General features: G+C 52.9%; 1 protein-coding gene across 2 annotated transcripts in view; it reads left to right on the top strand.

Annotated features, from left to right (window-relative positions):
* Positions 1-13889, top strand: part of TAF2 (TATA-box binding protein associated factor 2) — an 81873-nt gene that overhangs the window by 25888 nt on the left and 42096 nt on the right. For both annotated transcript variants that reach the window (XM_069957162.1, XM_069957161.1), the window contains exons 13-16: positions 1035-1149; positions 8011-8120; positions 9717-9782; positions 10224-10476. In XM_069957162.1, coding sequence (XP_069813263.1) covers positions 1035-1149; positions 8011-8120; positions 9717-9782; positions 10224-10476 — 544 coding nt within the window. The remainder of the gene's footprint in view (positions 1-1034; positions 1150-8010; positions 8121-9716; positions 9783-10223; positions 10477-13889) is intronic.

The raw sequence follows: 13889 nt of genomic DNA, 5'->3' as shown, positions 1-13889 counted from the left end.
GACCCCCACCCCTCAGTTACGTAATCAGCACATAGGCCCCACCCCCTCGACACCCGTTGGTATGGGCCGACCTAGAGGAGGTGGGGCATAGACCTTTAGGCCAGCCTGTTCCAATGATCAGCGAGGGGGCAGAGCCCAGGTTCCAATGACGTAACATAGAGGCGGGGCCTATGGTGGTGCTGTGGGCGACGCTAAGTGGAGCTGTTGCAGTGAAGCCCTGCCTACTTAACACAATCTGCAGATGATAAAAGATGACCTTTTACTTGAACAAGCACCATGACGTATGATATAAAATAAGGTATGAAAACCGCTTTACCCTTTACATCTATGAAGAGAGGTCAGAATGCAAAAAGAGGGGGACAGTGTCACTTTCAGAATGTGGTTGGCCCTTTTTTTTTTTTTTTCCAGTAGCCACACTTTGGAAAGAAATCTATCCAAAAAGTTAGAATCACCTTCACAATGCTTATAACTAGAGATGAGCGCAACTCAAGCATGTGCAGATCTTCCCAAACCCAAGCGTGCGGCATTTGAATACCGGTGGCTTAAAAAGATGACTGCAGCCCTAAGGCATGGATGCAGTCCAAGGCTTAAATCATGTTTTCCCAGACTCTAGGGCGGCATCCCACTTACTCAGCCACCGGTAATCAAATGCAGCAGGCTTGGGTTGCCCACATCAGTAGTTACAAGCAGTTATGTGAAGGTGGTTCTGATCCCATATACCATTTCACATGATTAACCCTTTCATCACTGAGAAAATTGTAGGAATAGCCTGGGGTGGGAGGTTAATGGGGTATCTCTTTCTTAAAGCTAATTGGTGGGGTTCTGACCACCGATCCTGAGAGTGAAGGGAGCACTCTACATGTGAGAGGCAAGCACTCCCCTTATTCTCTATGAAGCACTGTAGTTTGGGAAGGTCAGAACATTGACTGATGTACAAAAATAAACAACAAGAGTCAGGGTATAACACACAGGCTTTGTCTCCCACCTTGCTTTTAACCTCTTGTTTGCAAGGAGCCCTTAACATTGTATTCCAGAGACCAGAGCGGCGTTGTAAAGTTTTACGGCAGCTTCGCTTTTAACAGAAAACGCAACGTTTTAGAATTGGAAATAAAACAGGAGTGCACCGTCCTGGGGACACAGAAATACGTGGTAAGAGTGGAACTTAATTAAATTGCTCTTGCATTTCAGTCTTTATTAGAATCTTCATTTAATAGAAATACTCCTGAGGTATATCAGTCAGGGGCAAAGCAGTATGAGGGCAGAGCCTATACCATTCTGCGGGAGAATGGGGGGCAGTGATAGAAGAACAGACTTTTGTCTGGAATAGGAGTTTTTACTCACCGTAAACTTTCTCGTAGTCTTCATTGGGGGACACAGACACCATGGGTATAGACTGCTGCCACTAGGAGGCGCTGACACTAAGAGAAACAAAGTAAGTCGGCCTCTCCCAGCAGGCTATACCCACCCACTGGCACTGAGCTAATTCAGTAGTGAAAAAGCAGTAGGAGGAGCCGAATAAACAGAAAAAAACAGTCCACACTCAAAATCTGAAAACACAGGCCAACAGGCAACTATTAAACTGACAGAGGGTGGGTGCTGTGTCCCCCAATGAAAACTACGAGAAAGAGAGTTTACGGTGAGTAAAAACTCCTCCTTTCTCGTGCGTCTTATTGGGGGACACAGACACCATTGGACGTCCAAAAGCAGTCCCTTGGGTGGGAAGAAACAGAGTGGAGCTAAGAAGAGGAAGAAGCTACTGCCGCCTGCAAGACCTTGCGGCCCAGACTCGCATCAGCCGATGCAAAGGTGTCCACACGGTAGAACCTCGAAAAGATGTGCAGCGAGGACCATGTGGCGGCCTTGCAGATTTGACGAGCTGAGGCCCCATGACGGATAGCCCAGGAAGCCCCAACCGAACGAGTTAAGTGAGCTGCAATCCGAAACGGGGGCCACTTACCCTTACTCCGGTAAGCCTGAGCGATGGCGGAGCGGACCCAGCGGGCAAGAGTCGCCTTAGATGCCGTTGACCTCTTCCGAAGACCCTCAGGGATGACAAAGAGGGAGTCCGAGTTCCAGAGAGACTTCGTCCTGGAGAGATAGATGCGCAGGGCTCGAACCACATCCAGATTGTGCAGAGTGCGCTCCCGCGGATGAGAGGGGGCCGGGAGAAAGAAGGAAGAACAATCTCTTTGTTGAGGTGGAGGGGGGAAACTACCTTGGGCTGGAAGTAAGCCACAGGCCTAAGGACAGCCTTGTCCTGGTGCAAGACCAGCAGGGGAGGACGGCACGAAAGAGCTGCCAACTCCGAAATACGCCTGATAGACGTGACCGCCACCAGGAAAACCACCTTAAACGAAAGGATGGCCAAAGGCACATCCCGGAGGGGTTCAAACTGTGGAGACTGCAGAGCATCCAGGACAAGGTTCAGATCCCACGGGGGAACTGGATGTCGATAAGGAGGCGCGACATGCGCGACCCCCTGGAGAAAAGTCCTGACTTGGGGAACTGACGCCAAGGGCCTCTGGAAAAAAAACAAAAGAGCGGAGACCTGGCCCTTAAGAGAGCTCAGGGATAAGCCGGAGTCCAGGCCTGCTTGGAGGAAGGCAAGGAGTCGCGCCAGAGAGAAAGAAAGTGGTGGTGCAGAACAGGCTTCACAATGACGGAGGAAGGCCCTCCAACAACGATAATAAATCTTTGCGGAAGCCGGCTTCCGGGCCCTAATCATGGTCCTGACGACCGCATCCGAGAAACCGCGTGATTTCAGAATCCAGGTTTCAATAGCCACGCCGTCAAACGTAGCGTGGCTAAACACGGGTGGCAGAGCGGTCCTTGAGTTAGCAGATCTGGCCGGTCTGGGAGACGCCAGGGAACGTCGGTGGCGAGGTTCACGAGATCCGTGTACCAGGCGTGCCGCGGCCAGTCCGGGGCCACGAGGATTACCGGAACTCCTTCCGACCTGATCTTCCTCACCACCCGTGACAGGAGCGGGAGAGGAGGAAAAATGTAAGGAAGGCTGAACTGATGCCAGGGAATCACCAAGGCGTCCGAGGCCAGAGCCAGAGGGTCCCGCGTCCGGCAGACGAACCTCGGCAGTCTGTGGTTGAAGCGAGACGCCATCAGATCCACATCCGGTGTCCCCCACCTGCGACAGATCTGGGAGAACACCTCGGGATGCAGGGCCCATTCCCCTGGATCCACTTGTGCACGACACAGGTAGTCGGCCATCCAATTGTCCACTCCCGGGATGTGAACAGCGGATAAGGCAAGCACGGTTTTCTCCGCCCAGGGGAGGATCAGTGCCACTTCCATCATGGCGGCCTTGCTGCGGGTCCCGCCCTGATGATTCACATATGCCACAGCGGTGGCATTGTCTGTCTGTACCCGAACGGGGAGACCGTGGAGTTCTGACTGCCAGTGCAGAAGGGAGAGACGAATCGCCCGCAGCTCGAGGATGTTGATGGGAAGGCAAGCTTCTCTGGGTGACCAGGTTCCCTGAACAGTCAGATCATTCCAAACTCCTCCCCAGCCCCGCTGGCTGGCATCGGTGGTTACAATCTGCCAATGAATGGGCAGAAAGGAGCGACCCAGGGAGAGGTTTGGAGACTGCAGCCACCACTGAAGATCTCGACGAAGGCAAGCTGGCAGGTTCACCCGCCGATTAAGGGAGGGGAGCGACCTGTCCCACCGAGACAGCAGGAAGAGCTGCAGAGGACGGGAATGAAACTGGGCAAAAGGTATTGCCTCCATAGACGCCACCATCTTCCCCAGCACCCTCATACAGGAACGTATGGAAAGTGGGTGGTGACCGCAAAGAGCTCTGATGTCGGACTGAAGGGACTGCAATTTGTCTTCCAGAAGGAAAACGCGGGCCTGCTGTGAATCCAAGCGCATTCCCAGAAAAACAATGGACTGGGAAGGGATTAGGGAGGACTTTGGGTGGTTGAGCAGCCAACCGAAACGTGAGAGCGTGTCTAGGGTGAATTGGAGGCTCTCTAAGTTCTGGTCCTCGGACGGGGCTTTGACGAGTATGTCGTCCAAGTAAGGGGTTACTGAGATTCCTCGAGCCCGAAGAAGAGCCATGACCGCTGCCATGGTCTTCGTGAACACCCGAGGAGCCGAAGCCAGGCCGAACGGGAGAGCCACGAACTGATAGTGCTCTGCCCCTACTGCAAAGCGCAGGAAACGCTGATGGCGGGAAAAATCGGCACGTGAAGGTACGCGTCCTGAATATCCACTGAAGAGAGAAACTCGCCTGGCTCCAGGGATGCGATCACAGAGCGCAAGGACTCCATCTGAAAATGAGACAGTCGGACATGACGATTTAGACGTTTGAGGTCCAAAATCGGACGTACCGAACCGTCCTTTTTTGGGCTTACGAAAAGATTCGAATAGAACCCGTGAAAACGTTGAAGAGGAGGAACGGGGACAATCACTCCCTTTGAGAGAAGTGAAAGGATGGCCTGGGAAAAAACGGCCGCCAGGGCAGGGGACCTGAGGGGACGAGAGAGGAAAAAACGATCGCGAGGGATGGAAACAAACTCAATCTTGTAACCTTGTGAGATTACTTCTCGCACCCAAGCATCCTGAACGTGAGAGAGCCAAACCTCCTGAAACAACAGAAGGCGGCCGCCCACCTGAGGAGAGCCGGGTGGCGGAAAACCTTCAAGAAGAGGCGGGCTTGGAGGTGCCCGGCTTAAAGGAGGCGCGGGAGGCGGTGGGTCGCGCCTGCCAGGAAGAACGGTTCTTGGAGAATCTGGACCTCTTGTTCTGAGGGACCGCGGAGCGAGCCGGCGGAAGCGACCGAAAGGAACGAAAGGAGCCTGGTCTGCGACGGGAACCCTGACGTTTAGGGCGCTGCTGGGGAAGATTGGTACTCTTTTTCCCCAACCCCCCCCCCCCTCCCCGTGGCGTCAGAAATGATGTCATCCAGCCGTTTCCCGAAGAGCCGTGAACCAGCAAAAGGGAGACTGTTGAGAGACCGTTTGGAAGCGTTGTCAGCCCGCCATTCACAAAGCCACAGGGATCGGCGGATGGCTACAATATTGGCTGATGCAAAGGCTGAGCAGGCTGCAGCGTCCAGAGAAGCCGAGCAGAGGTACTAAGCCGCGTCCTGAATTTGTTGGGCAAGGTCAGCCAGGTCCTCGGCTGATGAGCCAGAAATAAGACCGTCCCTCAATTGTTTAGCCCACACCGAAATGGACTTAGACACCCAAGTGGAAGCGAGTATGGGAGAGGTAGGAGAGAGGAGTCGGAGGCCTCGAAAGCTGACCTAGCTAAAGACTCAGTGCGTCTGTCAGTGGAATCTTTGAGAGACGACGCATTGTCCAGCGGAAGAGTTGTGACCTTGGTCAAGCGAGAAATCGGGGGATCCACCGAAGGCGGACCTCACCAGCGAGACACGAGGTCTTCAGGGAAAGGATAAAGAACCGACAAGTGTTTGGGTTTGGAAAAACGCTTGTCTGGGGTCTTCCAGAATTTGGAGAACAAGTCATCAAATTCCTTGTGATTGGGGAAAGTGCTACGGACACGGTGGGCGCTTTTATGAAAAAAAGACCTCATCAGAGGGCGATGGGTCCGGAGAATCCTTCAACTGGAAGGTATCTCGGACCGCGGCCACAAGGCTGTCCACCGTGGAAGCCATGGGGGAAGCATCTTCCGCGTCAGAGTTGGAAGTCAACTCCGAGTCCGACGGATCTCCAGGCGAACGGGACCGCCTGTTCGGAGAGACATGAGTAGGAGCCAAACTGGTTCCAGGGGAGCCAGAAGAAGAGCACGAAGAAGCACGGCGAAGGCGCTTGCGGGAGTGGCTCCTGTCGGGGCGGATACTAGACCCCGCCGGGCGAGAGTGGGCAGGCGCAGAAGAAGCGGACAGGCGATCAAGAGCTGCTGCCACAGACTGAGAGAACTGAGCCATCTGCGACATTGACTGGCAGAGGGAACGCGCCCAGGCCGGGGCAGACTCCTCTGACTCTGGAGGGGGGTCCTGAGCAGGGGACAGAGACGAACTGTACTGCAAGGAACAAGCAGCGCAAAGAGGCTGAGAGTGACCAGAAGCAGATTTAGTGTTACAAGACATACAGAAATAGTAGGTAACAGAGGAAGGAGGAAGTTGCTGATGGCGTGTGGAATCAGATCTTGAGTCAGACATAATGAAGAAAATAAGAGGGCAATTGAAATCTATATATAATATATAATGAAAAAATGTCAACTAGTGTGCTCCTTAAGGGCAGGCAGCTGCTGGAGGAAGGTGTCACAACCAAGCAATACAAGCAGGCACCTAGTAGACTGTGAAGCAACCGAGCCTGCAGAGTAACAGAAGACACACAGTAGTCTGAGAAGCAGAAACAAGGCAACAGGGAAAAAACAGCATAGATAGTCCCAGAAAAGGGAGCTTACCAACGAATCAGAGGAAACCAGGTAGAAGAGAAAGGCAGCGGTCCGGACAGGCACAGGGCGACTGCAGAGAACAAGGAGGAGTCCGCAGGAGGAGAGAGGATGGGAGTCGTAGTCCCACTGCTGATGCCTCTGGCGCTGTGAGGAGGATGCTGTGCTGGAAGGAGACCGCGCGCGGGAATTTTAAAAGTACCCAGGAGGAGCTGGGAAGGAGGTGCTGCGCACGCAGATCCGAGGCCGCCCACCGGAAGTCGCGGGCCGTGCACCGGAAGTCCATAGGAAAAGGGGGGCCCCTGGAACAGGAGAAACCGGCATCCCGGTTCCGGATCCCCCGGATGCGGAACGTGGGACTCCGGAGGGGGCAACCAAGTCTGCTGCTCTTCCTGAGAGGGTAAGAAGGCGGGCTGAGGACACTGTGGAGGGGGGAACCGAGCCCTCTGCTGCAGAGAGCCCAGCCAGGAAAGTCGCCCGGAATAGGCCGCGGGAGGGGGCCTAGGTACCACAGAGATGACGAGCCCAGGGAGAGAGAGAGAGGGAAGACTAACTTACCCCGATGCCTTTAGATCTTCTGCCGGTGCTGTGCCGCGCTCAACTTTGGGAGGCTTGGCGGGCAGGGGCTGGCGGAGCAGATCCGCATGAAGGAGCAACAGACAGCAGGGCTAGTCTGTGTCCTGGGCGCTGGACCCGGCCGGTGGCAACCTAGGGTAAACAGCCCCTTTCCATTTAGGTTCTGTGCCCTGGTTGCATAAAGGGGGGATCAGGGTGAGTCTTTAGTGACCCACCGTGCCCCAACCTGTAGGAAGAGAAAATCAAATAATAATAACAAAAATATAAAAGATAAGTCAAGCAGAAACTGGTCTGGAATAACCAGACCTGCGTCTGCCTCCTACTGACACTACGCTAAACTGAATTAGCTCAGTGCCAGTGGGCGGGTATAGCCTGCTGGGAGGGGCCGACTTACTTTGTTTTTTCTTAGTGTCAGCCTCCTAGTGGCAGCAGCCTATACCCATGGTGTCTGTGTCCCCCAATAAGACGCACGAGAAAATGTATTTTTCTCATGGCCTGCCGATGTCCTTGCAGCCCTTGTTTAAACTGCATACGTTACCTGTCCACGGTCCCCGGTCCCACGCTCTGCATCTTCAGATCTTCACTGGCCGTGCTGGTCCCGGGCCGTGATTGGCTGAGTGGGCCGTCGGCTCAAACAGGCCGCTCTGAAGCTGCGGGACCCGGGGAGAAGCGGACCGCAAGGGGAGCTCTGGACCATAAGTGGGTCATGTATTACACTTTACAAATCGTCAGCCGCCGGCCGTGCACCACTATTACATGTAGCGATGCACGGTCGGTGCCCAACAATTATAGGTCCAAACCTATATCAATGGTCAGCCAGTGATCGTTGTGTTTATTACACGGAATGGTAATCGCCTGGATAGGGCCGATTATCTTTCCATGTAATTGGGCCCTCACCCCTTACCCACAGATCACACAGCACATTCAGTGTCCTAGGCCACCACGTGTAAATCATCTGTATATGATCCCCTGTTGCTTCCTTTTTTCACATTACATTTATGTCTTCCTTTATTGTACTCTGCCTACATCTGTTTCTGCTTCCCACCGTAGGGTCCTCTTAAAGTGACGGTGCAAGAACTTGACGGCTCTTTTAACCACACGTTACAAATTGAAGAAAACAGCCTGAAGCACGACATCCCCTGCCACTCCAAGAGCAGAAGGTGATTTGCTGACATTACCCTCCTCGTCGCCATTTACTTTAATGTGTTTTCCGTGTCTGACATAATAAGGTAACACTGTGCAGTCAGTGCTTGAAGCGGGATTACAGTCTTCCCTCAGCGCTGATAGACTCTTTATAACACATGTGTTTCCACTTTAGCTCACATCAGGGGGATCCTGTTTCTTAAAATCCTTCCAAGCTGTTCTAAACAGAAGGCGGCCTATATAGATCTGCTGATCATAACCTGCTGTCATAACCTCAGCATGGAGCTTATGCAGACGTTTAGTTTTTATTTCTTCTCTGCGTGTCATAAACTTTTATGTAGGCTTCAGGAGACTTCACAGATCATACGTGTTCTTTCCAATGTCGGAGACAATAATTAGTATATCGGGGCTTGTCCAAAGGTTTGATCAGGAAAATTACTGGGGAGAAGCATGCCACATTTCCCTTCTGTCAATCATCTCTGTCCAAGCTGCCCCATAGACTTATAATAGTCTGGAGCGAGATCACTGCGAAGCTGGATAGTGAGCTGTCTGGATCTCCTTCTGTCGGCCATACCCCCTTTCCCGACTGTCCACCGGCAGATCATGTTGGTGGAGATAGGGGTCAGGCGTCATGGAAGGTACCCTCCTGACCCCTTTGTTCTGGGAGAAAAAAAACGCAGCCAGAGAGTTTAAGGGGGTATTCCGTTCAGGTAAGATACATGTTGAATCATCCCCCCTCCTGGAGAGTAACAATTTGTTCCATATTTATTACCTTTTCAGTCTCCTTCCCCCCAGTTTTGAGCTGCTGCTTTCTGCTGAAGATACAGAAAACTGCGTGTGAGCTTTTCTCTCAGTCTCCACTCTGAACCCCCTCCGCCCCCTTCCTTTCCAAGACGGTTCATGTAGACTGCGTCCCTGGCAGGCTTTCTCTGCACTCTGTAATGCTGGGAGGGTTAATCTGAGGTTGAGTTGTTGGTGAACAGAGACGGCGACACAGAGAGCAAAGACCAGGGACACTGTCTACGAGACATCTCGGCAAGAGGGGGGAGGAGGGGGGTTTAGAGAGGAAATTGACAGAACAGCTCACACACAGTTTTCTGTGTCTTCAGCAGAAAGCAGCAGCAGCTCAGAATTGGGTGAAGGAGACTTAAACAGTAAAAACAAGTATGCAACGAATTGTTACTCTCTAAGAGGGAGATGATTTCACATGTGTTTTACCTGACCAGAATACCCCTTTTAAAGGGGGTTATCCAGCGCTACAAAAACATGGCCACTTTCTTTCAGAGACAACACGACTCTTGTCTCCAGTTAAGGTGCGGTTTGCAATTAAGCTCCATTCACTTCAATAGAACTGAGCAGCAAAACTCCGCCCGTGCTGTCTCTGGAAGAAAGTGGCCATGTTTTTGTAGCACTGGATAACCCCTTTAACCCTTCCCTCCCTATAAAGAACAGAGGATCACTCAGCTGTCCTAAACATTCCTGTGTATGGTATAGACAAGGACTTTACCCTACAGTGTTACAATATCTGTACATTCTCTTTGGTGGGTAGAAGGGTTGTAATGATGAAAACTAAATAATTTACTAGAAAATAAATTACATTTTTTTTCGCACAGAAATAAAAAAAAGAAAATTCCACTAATGAATGGGGAAGAGGTCGACATGGATCTTTCTGCAATGGAGTAAGTACAGGAGTTGGCTATAAATCCAGTAGCATATTGTGGGTCCTGTGGAGATCAGCGGGCTGTCTGTGTAGCTTTTTCTAAAATATGAAGCGGTAGAGCAGGTAAAAGCCTCAGCTCTGCCGGAGCAACAATCACTCTAGCCAGTCCAATGGAGTTCAGGATAGACACAGGTGGGTAGCTCCCCCCGATAAAGATGTCTGCAACGTGGTGCGCGGATAAGTGAGCAGTAAATATATAATAAGGTAAGAAGAGAAGATTTCCAGCACTCACCAGGGGTTTGGTAGCAGATCTTTATTCCGTCTTTATCTTACAAGAGTGAAGTGGCAGGGAAGGGAAAGGTGCATGACATGCCTCTGATGTCGACGTCCGTTTCTAAAATATACTGTACATGTGAGCTCTAGAATCTTGTTCCTTATGCGATGTTGGTTACGCCTACAGTGCGGACTCCCCGCTGCTCTGGATACGGATTGATCCGGATATGTCATTGCTGAGGAAGGTGGAGTTTGAACAGGCGGATTTCATGTGGCAGTACCAGCTCCGCTACGAGAGAGATGTGGTGGCTCAGGAAGAGTCCATTCTAGCTCTAGAAAACTTCCCTACCCCCGCCTCTCGACTTGCCCTGACGGACATCCTGGAGCAAGAGCAGTGCTTCTACCGAGTCAGGATGATGGCGTGCTTCTGTCTGGCCAAGGTGAGATTCAGCAAATCACTGCAAATACAGGCTGTTAGAATACTTTTCCTCCTCTTTGCAAGAATAGGATTCTTCTTTAAAGTTCCGCTTTAATTCAGACATGTGTACACTGAAGTTAGAATCTGCATAAACCATTTTTCTCGTGCGTCTTATTGGGGGACACAGACACCATGGGTATAGGCTGCTGCCACTAGGAGGCTGACACTAAGAAAAAACAAACTAAGTCGGCCCCTCCCAGCAGGCTATACCCGCCCACTGGCACTGAGCTAATTCAGTTTAGCTTAGTGTCAGTAGGAGGCAGACGCAGGTCTGGTTATTCCAGACCAGTTTCTGCTTGTTTTTCCTTGGATTGCTAATCTTTTTCTTCCTAACAGGTCGGGGCACGGTGGGTCACTAAAGATTCACCCTGATCCCCCCCCCTTATGCAACCAGGGCACAGAACCTAACTGGAAAGGGGCTGTTTACCCTAGGTTGCCACCGGCCGGACCCAGCGCCCAGGACACAGACTAGCTCTGCTGTCTGTTGCTCCTTCATGCGGACTTGCTCCGCCAGCCCCTGCCCGCCCAGCCTCCCAAAGTTGAGCGCGGCAGCGCGGCACATTGCCGGCAGAAGATCCGACAGCATCGGGGGTAAGTATATGCCTTCCCTGCTCTTCTCTCCCTTTTTGATGGGCTATTCAGGTCCCTCGGTCCCCTCCTGTGGCCTGTTCTATCTTTGAGCCCGCCGCCCCCTTCCCCATGCACCTCCAGCTTCCCGGGTCCCCCGTGCTCTTTCAGCCCCTGCTGTGTTCCGGTCCTCTGTTCCGTTCACCGCATGTGGGGGTCGGGAACTGGGATGCCGGTTTTAGGTGCCGGGTGCGGGGCCTCCTTTTCTGTACGGACCGCGACTTCCGGTGTACGGGCCGTGACTTCCGGTTCACGGTCTCTTCTCTGTGCGCATGCGCCGCTCCTCTTCCCTCGGATCCTCCTGGGATTTTGTATTTCCCGCGCGCGGTCTTTTCTCCCGCGCGGGCCAGCGCCTGACGTCACTCCGCACGTAACGCGTCATCCGTGCGGCCCGGTCGGTGCGGCATCCTACAGACTGCGCAGCTCCTCGGTCTACAAGAGACCTCAGTCCGTGGGACTACAACCCCCAGCCTCCCTCAGCAGCCGTCCTGTGCCCTGACCGGACCTCTGCCATCCTTCTGTCTTGTTCCTGGTAAGCTCCTCTGGGACTATATTGCCTGTTTCTTTCTGTTACTGTTCTGAGTATCCTCACTGTGTGTATTCTGTTATTCTGCAGGCTTGGTTACTTCTCAGCCTCCAACAGCTGCCTGCCTGAAGGAGCACACTAGCTGGCTGTTTTTTTCCTACTATATATATTTGTATATATATATTTATATATATATATATATATATATATATATATATATATATATATATATATATATATATTTCAATTGCTCTCCTAATTTTTTCATTATGTCTGACTCAAGATCTGACTCCACACGCCGCCAGCATCCTCCTCCTTCCTCTGTTACCTACTATTTCTGTACGTCTTGTAACACTAAATCTGCTTCTGGCCACTCTCAGCCTCTCTGCGCTGCTTGTTTCATGCAGTCCAGTTCGTCTCTTTCCCCTGCTCAGGACCCCCCACCGGAGTCTGAGGAGTCTGCCCCGGCCTGGGCGCGCTCCCTCTGCCAGTCAGTGTCGCAGATGGCTCTGTTGTCTCAGTCGGTGGCGGTCGCTCTTGATCGCCTGTCTGCTTCTTCTTCTGCGCCTGCCCAGTCCCGCCCAGCGGCCTCTAGCGTCCTCTCCGGCAGGAGCCGCTCCCGCAAGCGTCTTCGCCGTGCCTCTTCTCGCTCTTCCTCTGGCTCCCCTCGAACCAGCCTGGCCCCTACGCATCCCTCTCCTAACAGGCGGTCTCATTCGCCTGGAGATCCGTCGGATTCTGAGTTGGCTTCCAATTCTGATACTGAGGATGTTTCTCCCATGGCTTCCACTGTGGACAGCCTTGTGGCCGCAGTCCGCGATACCTTCCAGTTGAAGGATTCACCGGACCCATCGCCCTCTGATGAGGTCTTTTTCCATAAAAGCGGCCGCCGTGTCCGTAGCACTTTTCCCAGTCACAAGGAATTTGATGACCTGTTTTCCAAATTTTGGAAGACCCCAGACAAGCGTTTCTCAAAACCTAAACACTTGTCGGTTCTTTATCCTTTCCCTGAAGACCTTGTGTCTCGCTGGTCAGGTTCACCTTCAGTGGATCCCCCGATCTCTCGCTTGACCAAGGTCACGACTCTTCCGCTGGACAATGCGTCGTCCCTTAAGGATTCCACTGACAGACGCACTGAGTCCTTAGCTAGGTCAGCTTTCGAGGCCTCCGGCTCCTCTCTCCTACCCACACTTGCTTCCACTTGGGTGTCTAAGTCAATTTCAGTGTGGGCTAAGCAACTGAGGGACGGTCTTATTTCTGGCGTATCGGCCGAGGACTTAGCCGACCTCGCCCAACAGATTTAGGACGCGGCTCAGTACCTTTGCTCGGCCTCTCTGGACGCTGCAGCCTGTTCGGCTTTTGCGTCGGCCAATATTGTAGCCATTCGCCGGTCTCTGTGGCTTTGTGAGTGGCGGGCTGACAACGATTCCAAGCGTTCTCTCACCAGTCTTCCTTTTGCTGGCTCTCGTCTCTTCGGGAAACGTCTGGATGAGATAATTTCCGATGCCACAGGGGGGAAGAGTACCAATCTTCCCCAGCAGCGCCCCAAGCGTCAGGATTCCCGTCCCGTCTTCCTGGCAGGCGCGATCCGCCGCCTCCCACCCCCCCTTTAAGCCTGGCACCTCCAAGCCCTCCTCCTCCTGAAGGTTTTCCCCCACCCGGCTCTCAGGTGGGCGGCCGCCTCCTGTTGTTCCAGGAGGTCTGGCTTGCTCATGTTCAGGACGCTTGGGTGCGGGAAGTGATCTCACAAGGTTACAAGGCGGTTCTTAGGCCCGTGGCTTCCTTCCAGCCCAAGGTGGTTTCCCCCTTCCACCTCAACGAAGATATTGTTCTTCCCTCTTTCTGCCCGACCCCTCTCATCCAAGGGAGCGCGCGCTCCACAAGCTGGATGTGGTTTGCGCCCTGCGCATCTATCTCTCCAGGACAAAGTCTCTTCGGAACTCGGACTCACTCTTCGTCATCCCTGAGGGTCCTCGGAAGGGGTCAGCGGCGTCTAAGGCGACCCTTGCCCGCTGGGTCCGCTCCGCCATCGCTCAGGCTTACCAGAGTAAGGGTAAGTCGCCCCCGTTCCGGATTGCAGCTCACTCGACTCGTTCGGTTGGGGCTTCCTGGGCTATCAGTCATGGGGCCTCGGCTCTTCAAATCTGCAAGGCCGCCACATGGTCCTCGCTGCACATCTTTTCGAGGTTTTACCGTGTGGACACTTTTGCATCGGCCGATGC

The sequence above is a fragment of the Dendropsophus ebraccatus genome, chromosome 2 (assembly GCF_027789765.1).
Source record: "Dendropsophus ebraccatus isolate aDenEbr1 chromosome 2, aDenEbr1.pat, whole genome shotgun sequence".
Classification (NCBI taxonomy): domain Eukaryota; kingdom Metazoa; phylum Chordata; class Amphibia; order Anura; family Hylidae; genus Dendropsophus; species Dendropsophus ebraccatus.
The sequence above is the reverse complement of the archived record's forward strand: the minus strand, read 5'-3'. Positions and strand labels throughout refer to the sequence as shown.